The sequence below is a fragment of the Ammospiza caudacuta genome, chromosome 2 (assembly GCF_027887145.1).
Source record: "Ammospiza caudacuta isolate bAmmCau1 chromosome 2, bAmmCau1.pri, whole genome shotgun sequence".
Classification (NCBI taxonomy): domain Eukaryota; kingdom Metazoa; phylum Chordata; class Aves; order Passeriformes; family Passerellidae; genus Ammospiza; species Ammospiza caudacuta.
Window position 1 is genome coordinate 47,474,482 of NC_080594.1, and position 22,847 is coordinate 47,497,328.

The window sequence follows — 22,847 nt, forward strand, 5'->3', positions numbered from 1 at the left end:
GAAATCTCACCAATGCCTATCTAATTTGGGTGTGGTTAGTTTGGTTTAGTGTGGGTATAATTCTGGAATACTGTGTAGCTGCAGATTTGGTTTCAGTGCAGAGCATGCTGCTGAGTGAAGTGCAGTGGTTGGAAAATGCTTATTATTAATACCATTCACAGTCAAGGCTGACTTTTGTCAGGCTTGGTCACCTCCTCTCAGCTTTAAGAGGGGCTGTTGTATTTCTGTGTGTGACAGCTGAAGTGATGCAGTCTCACCACAGCTAACTTCAGACCCCAGTGGTGTAGCATATTAACAGTGAGGATTAAAAGTGGGTCAGATATTGTTATATAATTGTTAACCATAGGGTGTTTTATCATCTGTGTGATACAAAACATGTCTATTCTTGTCAAGTGTGAAATTATGTTCCATTCATTGCACTGTCATAATTTGGGAAATGAACACACAATTAATTTAACTTTCTTTGATGAAGAGAATGATTGTTTATGCATGCTAATGCATGCAACATTTCAGAGGTTGCACTAATGTCTGTAAATGGGTCCAGGTGGTGGTTCTTACAGGAATTAATGCTCTTGCATAGGAGGGTTTGAGTCCAGTGAAATTACTTGTATTTTTTTCTTTACACAGATTTTCCAGCAGTGAATTGGGTCATTCAGTTTGATTGTCCAGAAGATGCAAACACATATATCCACAGAGTGGGAAGAACAGCCAGGTTTGTTTTCACTTTTCATGAGTATTTTAATGTTTACAACAAGATCTCTGTAGGGACAGAATCACTGGCTAAAGATTTACTTGAACAAAATTAAGATATAAATTAGAAAGAAAAGTTATCACTAAGAGACCCTTTTGATTAGTTAGGAGTAATGATTTAACTTAATAATTTCTTAGTGAGCTTCTGAGACTTCTTACAGCAGACAAAGATATCCCTGATTGTTCCATCTGATTAGGAACAATTATTGAAGGAAATAGAAAACCTTTTTCCCTTGGCAGGATTGCCTCAAAGGATGAGTTTAGTGTTTGTGTGTGTGAGTGGAAAAGCTTGTTTTGCTACTGACATTTACAGATAAATAGTGTTTTACACTGTGGATCTAATTTCTTTGTGAAGACTCTTCAAAAGAATGTAACTATTTCTTCCTTATTTTAACTTGAGAGGAAGGAATCAAATGTTAATTACAGGTTAAATTTTTAATTTTCTAAGTCTTTTGTGGAATTATATACTTAAGCATAGCTTTAGTTAAAATATTTCTGGCTAAGCTTTTATGATGGGAGTTACCCAGATACACTGTTGTAAACCAGGTCCTTCATCTCTGAAGTAGATTTTTAAGTGAAACAGAAGCTGTTACTGCATATAATTCAGGAGATCAAAAACCTCATGCAATTATCTGAAGGATGAAATGCAAGGCCTTGTCTCTAATTTAATTTGTTTGTAGTAGAGCTTGCAATATAGGCAGTTGTCAAACCTAATGACAGAGTAGTTGCTTAGAGTAGGATTTCAGCACTGTAAGAATTTGAGATCTGTATTCCTAGATTAGAAGGCTGTAAGTTTTGGTGACTGTACCATGCCAATGCACTTTCAGCACTCCAAAGTGTAGATGTTTTAGCCATGTTTTCATTGTAATTGGCAGCATTTCTGCCCCATTCTGTCTCTCTGCTCAGTTTTCTGATCTTCTGTGCTGTGGTAGAAGGGAATGATAAATTTTTGTTCATTGACAGTTTTTTTTCAAAGTAATTTAAAGTCAGCGAGTGTTGTATATAGTTAGATAAAACACGTAGCTATTTTGCTAATTTAAAATTTAGATGTAATCTAATGCATACCAATTGAGGAAAAAGCATATGGGCTTGGTTAGAGTTGTGTTAAATTTTTTTTAATCCTGTGTGGCTTCCACAGAAGGCTTGTAATTTTGTCTTTATGGCATGCTGTCATCATGGAAGGAAAACAATGTATTTGGGACTGTTTAATTGGCAGGGTTTAGGATACTGGTTGAGCTCTTTCTGCACCATGTCACTCAGTTAAAGCACCTTCCTGGAGTTGGAATCCTCAGGCCTTTTCCCTATTCTCGTTAGGAGCTGAGAAGAGCAATTTTAACCAAGTTTAGCATGGGGAAGAAGCTCTAAAGAGGTGCAAAGCCAAACAACTCCTCTTTGTTATAATGCTTTTATTCAAATGTCCTCTGAGAGGACTTTAGCCTGGCAACCTTAAGGGTCTGTCTTCAGTGGCCTCTTAAGTGCAGCCTTCTGTGATTGCTCCAGGGACAGATTTAGACAGAAAACTGGGGCAGGGTGTCTGTCTCAGGGACTGTGGACTCTGCTGGATGCCTTACTGGGCTGTAGATTACATTTCCTTCTATGCCAATCTTTCAGTAGGGAGACCTTACTGAGAAATTGAGGGTACACCTGGTAAGTTGTGTGAGCTGGAGGGTGTTGACTGAAAATAAAAAAAAAAAAAAGCTTTTCTGTAGGAAAAGCTTCATGTTCATGGGTATTTTCTGTTTCCTAATCTCAAACAAGGATCAGCAGGTTCTGCCTATACTGGGCATTCATTTTGAAGAAACATACAGGCTGTCTCCATCCTTAAGGTAAAACAGTCCTTGAAGGAAATTTGTTTAGGAAACTTTATAGCATGAAATAAATATTTGAAAATAAAACAAGGGACATGTCTAATAATCTTAAGTAAGTGCTGTGCAATAAGTAAATATGCTAATGCAGTTTTTGATGTGGGTAATTGAGAATGTACTTCTCATTGAAATCTGAGTGTTGAGTAGGAAGCTTCATTTGTTTTCAATAGCTACAGTTCATATGAGAAGCTTGTGTTTCTTCTAGAAACTTGATAAAAATGAACTGAACTGCAATTTAGTAGTCCTCATTAATGGGGTTAGAGATAATTACAAATTTTCATGGGTTATGAGAATATAATTGCATAGAATGAAAGCTAAATTAAAAATCTCATCTAATTAAGGGGCTGTGTTAAACTGTAATTAAAACTGGGATGCCAAATAGTGTTTACTTTTGAAGTCAAATTATTTTGTGATATGAAAGTAAATATGAAGGGAGAGAAAATATGTTGGGGAAGGGGCTGGAAAACCTTTGACTAACAATTATGGATGTGTTCCCACATACATCTTACAATTTGGCAAAGCTTGATCTAAGACAGGAGGTAGCAGTTTGTTTTAAAGTGGATAAGGCCAGTGTGTTTCCTAAGAAACACTTCATTTGCATTTTACCCAACTGAAGAACATAAGTTGCAACTCCTGCATTTTTGATTTATGGTTAAGTAAGATCAAGAAAATCTGGGTGTAATCCAGTAATGCTTTTGCTTTATAGTAGAATTTACATATATTGGGTGGGGTTTTTTTTAAATAAACTTGAAAGGTATGCTACAATTAGACTGACTAGAAGCTGTTTCTTCCAGTTGCTTTCAAAGTCTTAAATAGTTCACTGACTTTCTAAAATACTGACAATGTCATGGGCAGTCCAGTAAATACTTTTGGTGTTATTTTTGCTGCACGGTGTCTTAGAAAAGTCAGTGGTTTAAAACACTAGCTTACAGTGTTTCCTCTGGGATTTAGTTTCAGAAACTCTAAATAAAAGCTGCCTGCAAAACTAATTTCTTCTGGCTTTAATTTCTATTGATGCCTTGTATTCTGTAACCTGTGAAGCCTACAGTTGAAAGTATTCTTTGATGAATTTTGTGAAAGAAGTTACAATGCCACTAGGGGACAGCAGAAGATAATAATAATTTTTGAAGCACCCTGATGCTCATTTCTTCCCCCAGCTGTTTTTCCAAACGTAATGTCTAAGTTGTATGGCATGAAAAAAGTCTCTAGGGATATTTGTCTTCCCGTCATGATTGCATTTGTGAGACAAGACAGCAAAAAGTTTATTTTGTCTTTTTGTTCATGCATAACTGCCTTCAAGTTTGGATGTACCTATATCCTGGCAAGTCTCAGTAATTAATTTCTTTCTTTCCTGGCATTGCATTCATCCTTCCACTTAATGTTTAATTTTTTTTTTTTTATTTTTTTTTTTTCTTCAGAAGCTACTACTGCTGCTTGAATTAAGTGATTTTCATGTCATGAGTCTTTTTAAAGGCATTGGCACTGGAATGTTAAACAGAATAAGTATTTTTGTTTTGCAGTTTTTATCTGTGATATGTCTGGAGCTATATAGGATTTAGGTCTCACTGGTTCAGACTTCTGATGGTATTTAATCCAGCCTAGTTGGTTAGCTTTCTTAGGTGCTTATACTGATTTAGGAAAGTAATTGTAATTCTGTTGTTGTCAACAAACAGTGTGCATACAGGCATGCTTCTTTTCTTCTAGTAAATTATATTTCTGAAAACAAATGGAGTAATTAAATTCCATCTTCCCAAAGCAGCATACTCTGTTACCTGCCATTTTTGTGGTGGCTGGTATGATGATTAGACTGAAAGAGGTATGACTAAAGCCTCTTAAGAAGAATGTGTATTTTGATGCTTTGTGAGTACTGGAGAGCACACACACCTGTCAAATTAAGGACAGGTGAAAGGGGCAGGTGATAGGATGATCTTACTCTGTCATGCAGTTATAAGCTTTGAAGCTCATTAATGCTCATTGGGACTTTCCTTAAGTAATTAATTTCACACATTATATGTGTGAGAGTGAGACTAATAAGCCTTAAGAGTAATGTGACAATAAGGCATTTAAAAATGCAAGTGACTTAATAGTATCTTTTTCAATGGTGGAAGCTTGATTTTTATTTTTCTTTTTAATTGGGAAAAATTTCAGGGATATGTGTCTTGGGTCCTGAATAATCTGGACAGCCAAGATGACAACTCCTTGTTTAGATTATTTTTCTAAGACCCACTGAAGCACTTTGAATGTTGTTTAAGGATATATACTGTATTAAGACCCTCTCACATTGCAGTCAAGTCATTCTAACTCAAGTCAAGTAAAAATAGCTGCCAGTGGAGGTCACAAGATATTGTTGACACCACATTTAACTTGGAATTCACTTTATTAACTTCTCTAAAATTAAACACTGTATCCTAGCTACATTCTTGACAGTGGCCTCTGATGCTGCAGTTGTACTGACTGGCACTGTGTTATCTGCTAGAATTCGCTTCCTAACGGAATGGTAGGAATGTTCCTGTGCACTGAACGATTAAGTGGCCAAGGTTATTACCTGCTGACAGGAAGCTGTGCTGTTTGCTGGAATAACAAAATAAACAAGCACATGTATTTTAACTCAGCAGAGTAGACACAGCTGCTGTGGGTAATGGATTGCTTCCAGTGTAGGCTGCAGCAGTCAACAACCTCTCAAGGCCTTTTGAAATCAGTTTATTCTAAGACAAACTTGATAAGATTGGTGAGCCACAAGAACCAATGATGATTCTTGTCCATTATTTCTTGTGACCAAGACTGGCAAGCAGAGTCACTCACCCAGTATGACTGAATGGAGGGGGCTGTGGTTCTGTGGTGAGAGTAGAACCTAGATGGTTCTCTGAACTTGGCTACTTTCCAGACAGAAAAAGGGCATTAAATGGTCAGTGGAAAAGAAAATATCAACTGAATCAGTTAATCTCTGACTTCATAGCCAAATTTACTGATAATTTTTGGGGGATACTGAACTACAGTGTATTCAATGGCGAATAGAAGTGATCTAAAGCAAAAGAATAAAGGACAGCCACTTCACATTTTGTTGTTTAAGTGGTCTGTGGAATGTCAGATTGTTCACAACCCATGGGAAGAAGCTTCTTTTCCTGGGTGAATTGTGAACTTAGCAGTGAACACTGGCTGTGTGCTGCATTGGGTGAACTGTGGATAGTCAGGACACTTTCTGGTCTCCTGTAACTTTTTTTGGGCTGCTTTGGTAGGACTTGCTGTAGATGGTACAGCACAGTTTCAGATTGCAGTGTGCACAGATCTCTTATTTAAGATTTGTTGTTTTAAGCAGAAATGCATATTACAGGAAGAGGCCATTGATCATGTAGATGAGATAGAAATTCCAGTATGCATTTATTTTCTGTGCTCATTTGTCATTTAAAAAAACAGCAAATCTGTATTATGAAAGAAACCTGGCAGTGTAGAAGTTACAATAAATGGCCTGTTCCTATTCCTGCCTGGAAAAATACTGTTTTCTTGATTTGAAGCTTAGATTTCCCCAGTCCTCATTATGTCACAAGGCCCAAAAGGTATTATGATTGGAAATAAAGTTTTTCCTGAATTGAGCCTGGTTTTGGAGACCTAAAACTGTTACTTTGTTTAAGAAATATTTGTTTAGATATAGTAGCTTCTGTAGTCAGATTTAATGGTTGAGTTTTAAAACAAAATATGAATTACTGTGTTTCTGTAGAAGCCCTTGGGGGTAGATTTGGATTTTAGTTTCTCTTTGTTAAAGGATAGTATGTGGGTGAACATATTTATTTGTTATGTGTATCAGATTGAAACAGATCTGCTTCAGAATAAAACTATCCATTCTGATATTTTTTGGATATGTTTTTATAGATGTCTTACATTGTTCCATTATACAAAAAGTGCAACACAAACAAATGCCTGCTTCAATTGAATGCTTTTTCCTTCACTTCTGTAGTTGTTTTAAAAAAAATTGAAAACAGTTTCAAAATTAAATATAAATTACATAGAAATAGTATAGAAATAGTATAACTTTACTCACTTTAACTTTTTTCCTAATCTATCTCATATTAAGCATGATTATTAGGTTATTCGCTAATAATTCACTGCTGTTTCTTTCAGTCTTTGCAGAGGCAAATCTTTGCTAGAGAAACAGGAGTCTGTGCTGCTTTTTGTATTTTGCTCACCAGTGTTTCTGCATGATGAAATCGTCTTGTTCTTGATTCTTTATTGAAACTAAAATGATATGCAAAGATTTAAAGAGCATTATTTTTGCAAAATCAAGTTGTCCAGATTATTTCTGTTCTGAGAGGGGTATGAATGGTGTGTAGTGAATAAATGATTGCCTTATATAGTGAGAGTAACTTGGCTTCACAGTGTAAATAATTATTCAATAGTTTTTTATTTATAGTTTTGCAAGTATGTATGATAAACAAAGGGTCCATTAGAAGAAGTGTGAAAATATATAATTAGAGTGTATCATCATGCACATGCAAAATCAGGCACATTTATTGGGGTTGGTTTCGATGCTATTCTAAATGCTTAACTTACTGACTTTAGTGTTTTGAGGAGAGCAGTCTCTTACCCGCTTCTGGTAAATCTCTAGCAGATTTGATCTGGGTGAGAATGAGACAGTTGAGCAGTTATCTGGCATCCCTAGTGCCCAATTTCCTTTCTCTGAAAAGGTTTACTGTGGAGAGTTTCTGCAATGCAAAAGGTATCCGAAGGTGGATTGTTGGCTTGGAATGTGATACTTTTGGAAATGGGCTTTGATTTAAGCTCACAAGCTTTGCAATGATACCTTACTTCCTTTTATATCTTTTGACAGATAAAATGACAGCATATGTTGATGCTATCCATGCTGTCCCAGTTAGGCTAAAATTAGATCTTTAACCTAGTCAACCTGGTAAAGTCCTATTCAAGTTACAGATTAAATAAAAAATCCAAAAAAATACTTGTTTTTGAGTAGGGGGGTAAATGTGTGATGTCCAAAGTATAAAGAAATTACACTTATTTTTCCTGCATGTTCAGGTGTGGCAAATATCTCAAAATGTAATCATTTCCTGTATATTCCATTTTCTGTAATGGGAAATACTCCAAATAAAAAAACTGTTATGCAAGTATCTTTATATCTGTAACCCTCCTCCCCCAAATTTTATGATTATCTCATCCTCTCTTTCCTCCTTTGCCAGTTTTTAAAATAGATGATTTTTTCTTGCCAAGCAAAGCAGAAATACTGCCTTTAACCCTGGAAATTTGGCATCAACTTACGTCTTCTGAAATACAAACGTTAGGGAAACATGTTGTAATACATCTGTTGGAGACAACCTGTGTAACATTTTCTATAATGTCTGCATATCTATGCACCTTATCTTTACAGTTCCCTTTCCATAACTTTTTTCCTACTGGATATTTGCTTTTCCAGCAGAACACTGGTGCCTGATGAGCATCATGAGATGGTTCCCATTCCTGTTTTATTCTGTTACAACCACAGCTCATATGTCACTGACAATTAATATGTGGTGCATTTGACTGAACTGCATGTTACAATGGTCATGGCAAGGATGTAGAAGTACTCTGAATGTGGTTTCAACAAGTTCAAGTCTAGCTGCTTGGCCAGGTGGAATTGATTAACAATCAGTATTGCTATCATTTACTGCCTTTGTGATAATGGTAATGTTTGCTTTAATGGTATTGCCCAGGGGTATATGCAGCTGTGGACTGGATCTGATCAAGGATGGGTTAAGATAGGTTAAAATAAGGCAAGAATTGAGTGTCTATTTATCCTGTCTTCACTGGACTATTGCCATTCTGTTTCTTCATGTTTGATACCAGCTGTTGGCTCAGGGTGATTTTAGAAGTTTAAGATAGATTCTGTCATGGTGCATAAACTATCCTCTTAATTTTAGTGTTTTTTTTTTTTTTTTTTTAATCAAGTGAAGCTATTTGGCAACACTTTGTGTTTCTTTGCTAAGGAAATGGTGTTGTGAACATTTTAAAACCATTTTTCTCTACTGGTAATTAGCCACTACCACATTGTTGAAGTAATTTATCCCACTTCCTTTTTGTCTGCCTTTGGCACTTGCTCTTGATTGTAGGCATCTTTCTTTTTCTCATCTGCAGTCACTGTAAATATAACCCTTTGCTTTATAGCACTAATGATGATGTTCACAGCTTCCTGCTTGCAAGTCGTAATTGAGTTGCAGAGAAGTTGTTTGCCTTTTTCAAACATTGAAGTCAGTAAACTCTAGAAAACAAAGCAGATATGAACTAGAAGTGATTTTTTTTTTCCTCCAAAGACTTTCTGCAAATAAGATGCAATTTTCCATGGACTTGGAATAAATCATATACCCTTAGAGACTGTTAAGATCACAGTGCAAAGATGAGTCCCTTCTCTGGTTTCTTGATCACCTTGAAGAGATGACAGGATGTCATCAATTATTACATAGTCCAAGAAAGTTTGATTACTTTCAGGTTTTTAATTTACTTTTCTTCAGCAGAGTCAAAGTGCATACTTATTGGATAATAAATCACCAGAGTAAATTAGCATTTTAGGACAGATGTTTGGTTTTGATGATGATGGACAACTTGAAGGCTGCAGTTGGCAAGAATAGAGAGAAATTCTAATATTCTCTCATCTGCAGAAGTAGTCCTGCTGAAGAACTTACAGTAACCAAGGTTTTTTCTTCATTGCTTTATCATCTGTAAAGGTTTAAGCATTTTGTTTGTGTGCTGAAAATAATTACAGAGATTTTCCTTTGTTTGCTTTAGTGGAGAACTTTATTCCTGTAGGATAATAAGAGGTGTTCTTTTCCTGTTCTAGGCATTGTAATGGAAACAAATTTTAAGCAGGTCTAACTGTTCTTGTTACTGTTTATGCCACTTTTTAGTAGCTTGTCCTTTCCTAAGTCTGCCAGTATGGAGGCTTTTAGTATGAAATATGCAGAGGGAACACTTTGGAGAAGTTCAGTTTTCCACTGAGGCCTCTATTGTTGAGATGATCTTTAACACAATATATTTCTGATTAGCGCATTATGAGGTTGGGGTTTTTTGAGAAATAAGAGAATACTTTGCCCAACTAAACCTCCTTTTTTATAAGCTGCATTTTGCTTTCTTTAACTGAATGTCCACTAAGCAGATAAAAACCTTCCCAGATGGTATTTAAGATCCTTTGGTTTTTAGCTTTATCAATTCTGTGATGTTTTCATTTTTGTGTGTTTAGCTCTGAAGAACAGTGTTGTTATTAAACTGTTTGTTTTAATTAAGTCACGATTATGGTATAAAGGGCAAAGACTGTTCCTCCTTAACTTCAAATATTTTTAAACTATTAGCATTTAAAAGAGAATGTTTCCAAAACATGTATGGGAAAGGATTGCACTGCATCAGTAGTTACTAGATGTCTTTCAGTCCTTTAGAATTTCTGAAGATTTAGCTCTGAGAAATATTTCTGTGTTGCTTTTTTTCCCCCTCCTTAGTAGGTGGAAAAATATGATAAAGTAGAGGTGCTTGAAAACCTCTCTTTTCCAGATCTATATTTTCATGTGGTTGTTTGTTTACTTATCTGTGCTACTACTTTGTCTACATAAAGGCTTTGCAAGACTTAATGTAAACATTGAAATAGTTGGTGTCCATAAATACCAGATGTGGTGCTTGGCTTTTTTGGCAAATTACCTATGGAATGTGCCTTTAGGATTTGTACTTTATGAAGCAACTACTGACTCAGCATACCAAGAGTTTAGCACTAATAACACAAAATCAATTTTTAAGGGTCAGAGTGAAGGTTTATCTGATCCTGAATCCTGTTTCAGGGAGGCCTCTTGGATACTGCTGGAAAGCTATAAAAACAAAACAAGCATAGAATGGTTTTTCCTGTACTGTATCATTGCAGATTTTGGTTTTATGGCTTGTAGAGAGGATATCTGCACTCTCTGCCCTTTGAGTATTTCTTCTTAATTTCTATGACACTGGCCTTTCACAGTGTTTTGCACACTGAATAAAATAGATATGATTAAAAAACAATTTAATAATGCCAAGTCAGGCACTCTGGGATAAGAAATACCACGAGCAACAAAACTACACAAATCCATGGCTTTGGCTAACTTTAAGGAATCTGAAAACATCATTTCTATGTTTATACAGTGTAATCAAGACTTTTCTTGACAAATGACAAAGACTGTTAAGAGATTTAAGAGACATTTTTTGCAGATACCAGATCATTCACGTAGCTCTTGTTGGAGTCCTGTCCTTTCATACCATCTGCTTTGGAGAGAAAAGTAGATCTGCATTATTCTGTACTCTAAATTGGTGAGACTGGTATTGGCAGCAATATTATCTTTGTCTTCCTGTCTGATAGATACAAGAGAATATTTTCATCCTTCTTTCCAACAGTGCTCTGAGAGCTCAGGTTCTTTTGATGAGTATGATTGGGAGTCTTGGTAGTATGATCATCAGGTTTTACAATAAAATACCAAATCCTCTAAGGTTCAGTGGCTTTCCAGCATTTCACTGCTTGTTCAGATAGTGGCATTGTCCAACAGGTACCCACCTTGTAGGTATGTAATTTGTAATTTGGTTAGGTTGAAATATATAGAACTTCTGTAAAAGGTGCACTTGGTCCATGTAAGCAAGTTCTTCCCCACCTTAGTTATTGTATAACAGTGCAGACATTCCATGGGATGTTTGGTCAGTTGGGACAACATGCTTGGTAAAGATAATAAATTAAGACAAACACATGTATTGCTTTAGAACTCTTTTTTTGATAGATTGTACAAGCTGATATTTTTTGTATTGAGAACATTGTAGGTCTACTAATGAAATGGATTTAAATCATTATAGTTTTTGTACAGTACCAAAGTACTCTTATCAATCAATTTATAGTCAGTAAATTTACATGATGTTGGCATGTAACTGAGATTCTTCTCTCATATCAATTTTATTTCCATGTAAAATTTTAAAATCTAGAATGGAAAGTTTAAAATTTCATGATGTAAACATTTACTAGACACTTGTAGATGATCTTGAGAAGTTGGTATCCAAACCTATCATACATACATTGACGAAAAAAAATCCCAGGCATCCAAGAGTATTTTGTTGTGATTTTTCAAATTCATCAAATGGAAGCAGAAAGCTGTAATAAAAGCTGTCAGACTGTTTTAACTGCAGATTTTGTTTCTACTTGCATTGCTTACTGTGCTGTGACAGATAGTGTTTATAGTTTTCAAACAATTCTGCAGTACTGTTTTTGCCAAGTGATAACTGTTTATCCTTGGAGAAATGTGGGCTCCCTGTATTCCACTAGAAATGATTTTTATCAGTTTTAATGGTATGATTCATGTTTGATGTGCCTGAGAATATCCTTCTGTGCTCCCTGGCCTCCCTAAAGAAGGGATTTTAAAGCTGCTCCACAGAGCAACTTACCAGTTTTGTTTTGCTTTGTCCTGCACATTGCTCTCATCAGTTGGTGATGAGTTGAATTCTGTCCAATTCTGGCATATTTCTGAAATTCAGTTGGAATTTTGTTTTTGTAGTGAGGGACTGTGCAGTATTTTCTTATCAATCTGTACTCTTAAGAAGTATTTGTAAATATAAACAAGGAAACAGTGTATACAATGCTACAGTGGATAGCGACTTGGTGCCTGCAAGCTCATCACTACCCACTTCTTCAGGAGATCCTAAACCCACTGTGCTGTTTGCTTGCTAATGCTATAGGGTACTTTTTTCTACATCAATGTCCTGAAGTCAATAAATGTGCCAAAAGCAGGAACTGTTATTTTCTTGCCCAAAGAGAAAGTGCTCAAGAAGATGCTTTAATCATAAAGTAGCTGATTTTTTAATGTCGTTGCTAACCATGTATCTTGAGTAATTACCAGCTCATCTACATTTGGTACAGCTGTTAAGTGCACTGAAGAGTGAATGCTAGATACATTCTTATGGGATCAGTCTGATTGTATCTTTTCTATTACATCTGGAAACTGCTTCTATAAATGAAAGAGCTCCTGTTTTTATACTTTTCTTTCCTTGATGTCACTGTGACCTCTTAGCCTTTACTGAACATGTAAGAAGAGGTTGTTATTTGAGACCAAGGCATTTATCCTTTTGTAACCTTTCCCTGTCTTTGGCTTGCAGGATATGCAAAGAGAATCAGTTTTTACCAAGTGTTAAACCTTACCTATTTGATTTCTTCTCAAAATCAAACCTTACCTATTTGATTACCTATTGAAACCTTACCTGGCAAATGCTGAATGCAAGTAGCTGGATTTTGTAGTCCTGTAGTTAAAGGACGCTTTGATCAAGTGCTGTTTGTTTGCCACTAATAGTTCAAGCCAAAGGAGGAAAAGAGTCACTGGTCTGAACCCATGTCTTAGCCCCAGATGTTCAGAACTCCAGGTATAGTTTTAAAATCAGCTCAAGTAGGGGTTATTGGCAAGTCACTTAACTGGTTTGCCTCTTCTTTTCCCTTTGTTAAGTGAGAAGTTTTGTTCATTCTTTGGACTGTTTATAAGGAATCAAATGTAAATTCTCATTGGCTCTTGAAAACATCAGCAAAAACTAATTTTTTCATGTTTGCTTGAGGTTTCTTTTTTTTTCCCTTTTGATCAGGTACAAAGAAGGTGGTGAAGCTTTGTTGGTATTGCTTCCTTCCGAAGAAAAAGGGATGGTGGAACAGCTGGCACAGAGGAAAGTACCTATCAGTGAAATCAAGTAAGTGGCTAATGCCCTGCCTGTTATTCAACCTTCTTTCTGCAAGAGTAATCTGTGATGAGTCTATGACAATCTTGATAAAGTGCTTTACTTGCCTGAAGCTGGACAAATCAGGGAAATGAATTAGTTTTGGTGGTGTTGTAGAAGGAAAAGACCTTGAGAGGTTACCTATTTTATTGCTGTTCCCAAAGGCATGATGAGCTGCACAAATCATTCTTATCAGATGCCAATTAATATATTCACAGTTTCCCAAAGAGACCTCATCTGTACTCAACAGTTACTACCATTAACATTTTTTCTTCAAGTGTCTGATAAGACTTGTAAGTAATTTAAATGAAATATTTCTTTTGCCTTGTGCCAAGAATATATGGAAAGTGATGTATTCTCTTACTCTCTGCAGCTTCTTTTTATGTAATTGAACATGATAATGCTCACTTTCTCTTTTGCAGATTAAACAATTACAATTTCTTTAATCTGTCCCTGTATGTTTTTATTGCTGTTATCATTTTTGTTTCTCTTATCTGTTATTTCTTTAGTTCTGGACTTTTTCTTCAACTTGTCATGACCTTTCTGAATCAGTTAGTTGAAGGACAGGAAGTGAAAGATGGTAATTTTACATACTAAAAAGAGGGTTCCAAGGGAAGCCTGTAAGGAGCTATGCTATCTGTACAAATAGAACTGCCTTTGAAGCAGTTGCAGAAGCATATAACAATACCAGGTGAAAATAAAAAAGCATGTTTCCATTTTCTGTTAAATGCAGAGTAATGGATATGTGGGAAACACAAAAATCCTAACTGTAAAAATATTAGAAGAAAAGACCACCACTAAAAAATTGATGGTACTTTCTTATTTAGCAGCTATAGGTAGGAACGGGTTTACTGTTTTCTGAGCCTGTCGGTCTGATGTTGAATTAAGAGAGAAAAGAGAATGTGAAGGAAATATGGAAGAATTGAAAACAAGCCAGAAAATGTGATATCAGCCTGACTCCATTTTTAACACTTAAAAAGTTCAGGTCACACCATGCCAAAAATTGTACAGCAGAGATAAAATAAATCAGAGAAGGATGACAAGGTAGAAAATGTCAGTTTCTGTATGAGTGGATATGAGCAAAGCTAGGCTTGTTTTACTTTGAAAAGCTGTGGTTTGCATGTGAAGATACAGATATCTAAGCAAAGAAGGGAATTACCTATACTGAATTTCTATGTAGAACAATTGTTTTTGAGAAGAAATCAAATTAGGATGAAACCTTAGGTGGTTATTTACACCTCATTGCTTAATGTTCAGGTTTGCTCAAAATTTACAGGTGAACATTTCTCCAGAGAACAGAAACAACGCACAGAGTACTTTCTGGATTTAAAGTTTAATTTTACTTTTAAAAGTATTTTTGTTGTATAGAATATGCCATTTCAAAGGCTCTTCTGAACTGTACCTGTGACTGCTATTTCTGTGTAACAAACTGAGTACCCAGCAGCTGGTGAAATAAATCCACCTTTTCTCGTTAAACACTTATCAAATCCATGCAGGATGTGGACCAACTTCAAACATAAACAATTTTTCCTAAAACAGTGAAATAAGGACTATAATGCAGTCCAACAACTACTCAGTGACAACCCAAACAAAACCTCACCAACTGAATGTGGATAATATAGGTAAAGCAACTGAAGTCTGGCATTTTCTTTTCCATTAAGCATCATAGTGCTTTAAAAGGATCTGTTGTATAACCACTGCAGTAAATTTTCTCTTTCCAAACTTCATGTTTTTCCATCTTAAAATGGTGGTTATTGAAGTAATTTATCTTTCTTTTATATTCAGTAAATAGATGTCTGATCTCATACACATTATAAATATTTCTCCTTTCCCGTTTCTTTGTCAGCTAAGCTTTTAACTTCGTAAGTAATGGTGCTAATTGTTTGAACAGCTTATCAAAGGAAGTGGTAAAATAACCTCTTTAGGCTGTGTTTATCCATGTAAATAGAAATCCATGTTTTTGTACAGGGATAATAATCCAATTTTAATAGGGCAAATATGTCACCCCCAATAAATGCACATTATATTTATAATCCAAGCTAGGTGAGTCTCTAGAGAGACATTAATGGTTGCATCTCTTAACATATTGTTGTTAATCTGGTGTTACTTTGATGGAAAACTCTGCTGCTTTATTTTTTTTTTTAATAATACCCCAGAAACTCCTTCTTGTACCAAGCCACTAGGACATATGTATTATAAATGCGTTCAAGAAATATTCTTAATTGGAATCATTATTAGAAAAGTCAAGGGTTTTGATTGATAACATATTTTAACATCCTGCCCCAATATCCAGATTTTCAATCTGCAAAATAAACTTTAATAGAATTTATAACATTAAAATGAAGGGGAATGCTTTCACTTAGAATTGTCTGCCTAATGTATTATGATTTAAAATTTGTAGCATTGTCCTTGTAAAAGGCTAACTAAAATCCTTAAAAAGTTATTCTTGTAATTACTTGTGGATTGCAAACCAGTTAAATTCTAGACGTTTTTAACTACAGATTTTCTCATGCCATTTGCTTCCAGCCAGTTTCCCAATTAATATAAGGCCAGTGTGTTTTGTCAGTTTATAAATTGTTTAAGAAGTTGCATGAACCTGTGGATCATGTTCCAGGTCTTGTGGTGAAGTCTTCTCCTGTTGTTTGTGCTTATTCACCTAATTATAGATTCTTAAGAATTCTAACTTGGGAATTAGAAGATAATGAGCACTGCTCATTGCCAACAGAGTTTAACTGTTCAAGTTTCTGAAATTCATTCTGAAAGCTTTTTTTCAAAAGCTTGTTTCTAAAACGTTGTACAAACGTTGTATATTCAAGTGTTTGTTTGGCTGTTCTTATTGACCTGTGTTCTGGTACAGTGGTCGTAAGAATGCTGGTTTTTTTTTTATTTTGTATTTTTTGATTTGCAAACTATTTTTGATGTTGTTTTGTTTCATCTAGACAGACCTTTTAAAACAGTTCCATAATTTGAAAGTAGAGAAAGGAAGAACTTTCCTTGATACCTGTTCAAAGGACTGGGGTTTAAGCTCTTTCCCTAATTTTCAATGTTAGGTCTAAGCTGCCAGTAGAGGCTTTCAGTAAACTAGTGCCTTGTAATTAGCACAAGCTGCCAATTTACAGATAGTGCTTTTAACAGTACATAATTTCTTCATTATTCAAAAAGAGCAAGAGAAAATGCAAAATATGCAATAATAAATACAATAGCTTAGAGCATTTAAATATGGCAAAAAGGTACTCTGAAAGTATTAGTTTGTACATTTTTTAAAGGAGTCTGTAATCTCCAAGTTTACCATGCAAGCTGTAAATTTAAATTATTTTTGGTAGTATTTGAGGTTACTTTGTTGCATCTAACTTTCTTGGGTAAAAAGATAAGAGCTGCTTCCTCAGGGGTTGCCATAACAGATTTTGTGTCTAGAAAATTTTACCAAAGGAAGTGCAAGTATATAGATACCCATGATGTAGTATTGCTTTCTTTAATTTTATGGCAAAAAAGATATTTTTTGAGGAAAAAAGCAAAAACAACAACAAAACACCTTTTTTCCTTTCTTTTTTCTTTCTCACAGTGGATAATATTTGGATGTGTATCCCACACGTTGGTAGTATCAATATAGGGGATCTGTTAAAACTGGCTGCCTCCCAGTTGCCATAGTTACTGTAAGAGTGGTGTCACTATTGAGTGTGGTTCTACACCGGTGTGTGATCTGCTGAGTGAGCCTTCCCTAGGTGCCAGCCCTTCCCCCTCCCTCCAGCCTTCAGGATGTCTAGTTGGAACCACAGGGAGCCACATTCACACTGAGAGCACAGAGCAAAACCTGCTGCTGCTGCCTGGAAGCTGGGTGGAAATCTGGAAACTGTTCTGCTGCAGCAGGGCAGCAGGGTCTTTTAGGTGGTTCATCTTTTTTGCTTAAATTCTATTTTGGAGTAGAGTGGGGGAAGGACAATGCCTAGTTAAAACAGTGCTTGTATCCTAGTATATAAACCAGAGAAAATTAGAGGAAATCAAAATGTGTATCAACCAGAAAATTTGCTGTCTGATCAATACAGAAGGCCAGGAAAGCTGGGTTCATGTTTACATCATGGCATAGTCAAGCGTGGCCATTTATGCAACTGGTAGGCAAAACTAGCTTCAGAAAGTTGTACTACTCCTTAAAGGTAAGATATGTGATCACAGAGTAAGAAATAACCAGCCTACTTAAAATGGCAGACCATGTTACAAAACCCCCTTCTAGCCTTTGCATAGTTGGTTTTAGCTCATTGGTTCTTGCCATTTAGGCAAGCTTATAAATTATGACAACTAATTTCAGTGTTTAGCTTTTAGGTTTGCTTCTTCTAATAGTCACATGTATAGACTTTATTGTAAAGAGTTTTATTTGTTCAGAAGGAAGTAACATACAAACTCATTATAGCTAAAATCTAATTTAACAGTGGCCAGCTTTCTCAGTTTTTGAATATCAGCATGAGAGGAAGATGACAGTGGATGACTGTCATGATACAGTGTTGCAGAAGACAGACTTCAGTACTGCTCCTGTTTTTTTGGTAGTCAGTGCTGCAAATTTGCTCATTCATTAACAAACACATAAGATCAAAATGTGCCTGGGGTACCATGTTCTTAGTTGACATTGCTTAGATTTATACCACATTATCTGGCCATTCTTTTAAATGTGGAATGTCTTGTTCTTGTTTTTGCAGTTTTTGGCTTTTTCAAATCCTTTTCTTGCATATTTCAATCAAATTACTCAGAATTTAGATTCAGTCTACAAAATGTGGCTGTATTTTGTCTTGAATTGTTGTCTATTATGCTTGGAGCCTCAATGACACATAGCCTCTTATGAATAATGAATCATATTCCTACAATAGTCAAGTCATAGAAAATAATGAGTAATAGCATGTCCAGGTGAAAATTGAAACTTCATAAGCATTTTGAGTCTGACAGTGGCAGCAGGAAGTAGTTTGCAGTCTCAGCTACTCTTTGAGAAGTGCTCCAAGGCTATTTTTTTATTACTTGAAGATTTCACATAGACCATATTTCCCTATTTTATAAGAATGTACCACTGCCAGATGCTTTCCTGAAAGCAAACATGACATCTACTGTTTCTTTCCCATTCTTAAAACCTGCTAATGCTGCTATGGAAGATAATCAAACTGATGAATCATATTTTGCTTCTGACTAAGCTGTGTTAGCTGTTAGTGTATTTGCTTATTTTCTTTAGGTCCTTACAAATCAGTTTTTTTTGGTATCAAGAAAAAGTTAATTGTTTAACTTCCTTTTTGCCCCCTTTGAGTATGAGCACTGTATTTACATGGCCTTTTGGATAGGATTTTTTTTCCTTCATCTTGATGAGTTGTTAAGATTAGATACAACTGTGACTCCAAGTGCTTTTACTTTCTCTAGTTGCTATGGAGCAAATTTCTTCTGACCCAGCTGATTTATCAGAGCACTTGGTCTCCCATGATTTGTGATTCTGGTGTGAGCTTGCACTGTGCTGTAGCTGTTGTTAGCTGACTGATTGCAGCTGCCACTTGGAGTGAAGACAAGGAAAAAAGGCAGTGGCTAATTTTAGGACTTTGAGGTCATCTCTTAATAGCTTTCCCATAACTTAGCAGCAATCCAACACTTTTCTGGACTGTCTTACTACTAGTGTTCATATTAATTTTTTTATAACTCATGCTATCCCTTCTTTACTTTTTGTATCATTATATTTCAAAGATTTGTTGGTCAGTTTGTCCCCCACTCAATTTTTCATGCTTCTTTTCTTCTGTCTTATGCTTTTACATTTTTAGAGCAAATTATGTGTTATCTGGAAACTGGAACTCGTGTTGTTTGGTCTTTCACTAAAACTGTAACTAATAGTGCTTCTGTACACTGTAGTTTTCCCCTGGCTGTATCTGAACAGAGTGAAGAAATTGAAATTGTAAGGGAATGAAGCTTGATATCTGTTTTCATATTTAGTAAGAATAACCTCCCACCATGTTTGCTAGGTTTTATGATACACTGGGGTGGCAGTAGCAGCTCAAAAGTAGATGAGATCTGGGCAAATAAATCTGCAATAATGTAGGTATCACTGGAATAAGTTTAAAAATTCAGAATCTGGGAGAGGGCCAGATATCTTTTTAGTAGGTTTAATGGCAATTTCTATAGTGCAGTCAGTATTCTTTATTTACTTGAGAAGCTCTTAAATCTGTTTAATCTCAATGTCCTTTATTATTGCTCACCTGGCTATTTCTTCTATGAAGTACTTAAAATTCAGTATTCCTGGCACAATGAATCTTATTTAAGCTTTTAAAAATGCTGACATTTTCCTTATGAAGACTTTTATTTCAGTATAAGGTAGTACTATAATTCATTATGCTGTTTCTGTATTTTTGCAGTATTTTTATAAAATCAAGAAGTTCTTTTCTGCTGATTTCTGCTTTGCTTTGTAGTTTCACTACCTTCCCTGAAAGCTGTCTGAATAAAACAGCTGCCATTTGTCTTTTCTGCATTATTTGTTTGAGGACTGTAATCTTCATAATATGGTTCCATTCTCTGTTATTTCAGTGGTAATAACTCTGTGCATATTAAAACAATGCAAAAGGTGTGAAGATGCTCCTGAGAACCTAACAGGTGCTTATTCTGAAATCTTCTAATAATTAAAGCTTGTTTTTTTTCTTTTTTTGTTTTTGTTTTTCTTTAAATTAGAATTAATCCTGAAAAACTTACAGATATTCAAAAGAGGCTGCAAGCATTCTTAGCTCAAGATCAGGAGTTGAAAGAGAAAGCTCAAAGGGTAAGTCATCTGCTGCACTGTAATTCTTGGGGCGTGTTGGTTGAGTGGAACTGCAGTTGGAATAACTGAGCAGCTCAGACATGCCCTAGGAGCAGTGATTGGAACTGAAGAGCCACCAGAGATAATTGAGCACTTGTATTAGGAGAGAAACATAATTTAGAGAGAACCAGAGTCTTCTGAGTGATGTCCAGTGACAGAAGAGGAGGCAACAGGCACAAATTTCTGTACAAAAAGCTCAATTTAAACCCATAAAAAGTCTTTCTTGTGAGAATGGCTGAACACTAGAACAGCAAGGGTGTGCAATCTTCAAATGCTGGTTATTAAAAACTGGGTTCCTTCCTGAGCAGCCTGCCTAGCTGACCTTGGTTTGAGCAGGTGCTTGCACTAGATGGTCTCTGAAGTTTCTTCTCAACTTCAGCTACTTCGAGTTTCTTGGAAAGATGGTACAAAAAATGTCAAAATAATGCTACTAATAAAAAAGGTGTCTTGAAAATAGCAGATTGCATTACTTGACTTGAAAAGCTGGAGATATGAAACCATGTAGGCCTCAACATGCCCACCTTGATCAATTTTTATTTGTCATATATCCTGAATATATGTGACAATTTGTCCTTTCTCAGGGTAAAATTGAATGCATTGAATAAAGCACTTTAACTTTTGTTTAGATTTAAATGATCAGCAAAATAGATTAGAATAGCTCTTTTGGGTAAGATGGAGAATTATGTGAATGGGATTTCTTTACTGTGCTGGTTAATGCTGGGAGACTTCATGGACTGACAATATGTGCATTTCACCACGTATTTATCAGGTTTGGGGACGGTAGGGACCCTTCAAATAACTAAGTAGGTGCCTGGATGAGAATGAGCTTGGTTGTAAAAGATACTTTCTGTGAAGGGTAGCCTGTGAAACATTTCTGGAAATTGCACTGCCTCTTGCCATCACTAAACATGTTTGCTGACCCTTCCTTGGTTTTGTAATATTTTTAGGCCATGAACTCTTTGTAATAGAGCTTGCTACTTTTTTATTGAAACACTGCAACACGTTGGTTTGTTGGGGTTTTGTTTTGTTTTTGAATTGTGTGTATCATTAGCCTGTGAATTCTGTAGTTGTATCAAGTCTCTTCAAAACTATACAAAATTAAAAGCTCAGTTTGAGGTGCAGGAAAACACAGTTGGAAGGATAATAGGCAAATCTTTCATGCCATTTTTTCTTATATATATAGGTCGAATTGAAAGAGTACCACCAAAGGCCACATGGTGAGAAACCCAGAAATGCCAAAGCCTGAGAAATACATGATTGCAGAGATTCTGGATTAGTGTTAATAACTTTTTATTTTTATGAGCTAGTGTGGATACTAATGACACTTGAAGCTATACTGGTAAACCTGAGTGGTAGGGTAAAATGAGAAGAGGATTGTGAAAGCTTAGAGAAACCAAGAATTTCAAGCTTTCTGTTGAACTGGGATGTAAAATGAGTCAAGTTGAAATATTTACAACTCTTGAGATTCATCTCACCTAGCTTTAGATGTCCTCTGTGAGTTAGTCTGCCTGAACTTTCTTTTATAGCTGATAGGGTGGAATAAGCACTTATTGTGCCTCCTGGCACAGATACCTTAAAACCCCTTTGGGATGGATGGATGAATGTTTTTTTTATTTGTGCTGCAGAGGTAGGATGTGTGATGTGACCTATCTTGGAGGCCTGCAGTAGGGACACCTAGTGAGTCAGAGGAATGCCATTCTTACTTCTCTAAACAAGGAGATTTAAATCACAGTGCCTGAGGAGCTCAGTGTGAGCTTTGTGAATAAAATGTCTAAGGCAATGTTCCAAGGGAATGCTTTTAAAAACTATTTTTGGCGTTTAGGTATTCCAGGTTTTTGAAGTGCATAAAGCATTACTTGAAGCAGTGGGGAATGTCAGTGTAAGCTTCACCCTTGCTGCACAAACCAGAGGCACTGGTGTCACATTTATCTCCAGCTGCCACGGGAAGTTGCAGCTACACCAGTTTATGTCAGAAGTGACAGAGCAGCTGGCTGGGGGAGGATGAGAGTAGGAGTAATCCAGCATCATTTTACTTGGAATGAAAACACCAACAAACCTCTGTTTCTGCCTTTGGCTTTTTAAGATCGCTTAAAAGGCAGAGAAGGATCATTCTGAATTGAGCAGAGGAGTGATAAAATTTCAAAATAGCTCAAGAATAAAATGAAACATGGGCTGTCTGTCAGTATTGCAGATACAAACTTAAATTCGTTTGGAAAAATTTTAATTGCCATCTAATTACCATTTGAGGCTATTTTTGTTGCAGTTTTAAATTTATGGATAGCAGAGAAGTGTTATTCTTGCAGGCAAGCTGTAAATACATTCAATTTTTGAAAAGCTTGAAGTATGGACAAGTGATTTATCACAGAAGTGTCCCTCCTTAATCGGGTTTAACTATGAATGTTCAGACATACTATGCAAATGTGCCCAAGTAGTCTTACATGTTAATGTGAATAAAACAATGAAATGCATGCAAATGAAATCCTGACCTTGGATCCTGATCTGAAATGCTAGATTTCTCAGAGGCATGGGTGTGTTACTTTGTCTAGCCTGTCTGTTGCAAGCTGCCAAGTTCTTGACATTTGTAGTGTACGAAATAAATTCCCAACCTGAGTGGATGAGATAGCAGTGAAACGGCACGTCTGTGCACAGAAGTTCAGATAGGATTGTAGTCTACCATCATGTGATGAGGGCATGAAGCCTAACTT

The 22,847-nt window shown here is 35.9% G+C and overlaps 1 protein-coding gene across 1 annotated transcript in view; it reads left to right on the forward strand.

The window, feature by feature from the left end:
• DDX10 (DEAD-box helicase 10) overlaps positions 1 to 22,847 on the forward strand; it is a 152,966-nt gene that overhangs the window by 12,690 nt on the left and 117,429 nt on the right. Inside the window, exons 9-11 of the mRNA XM_058825224.1 lie at positions 628 to 712; positions 13,209 to 13,310; positions 20,016 to 20,103. Coding sequence (XP_058681207.1) covers positions 628 to 712; positions 13,209 to 13,310; positions 20,016 to 20,103 — 275 coding nt within the window. The remainder of the gene's footprint in view (positions 1 to 627; positions 713 to 13,208; positions 13,311 to 20,015; positions 20,104 to 22,847) is intronic.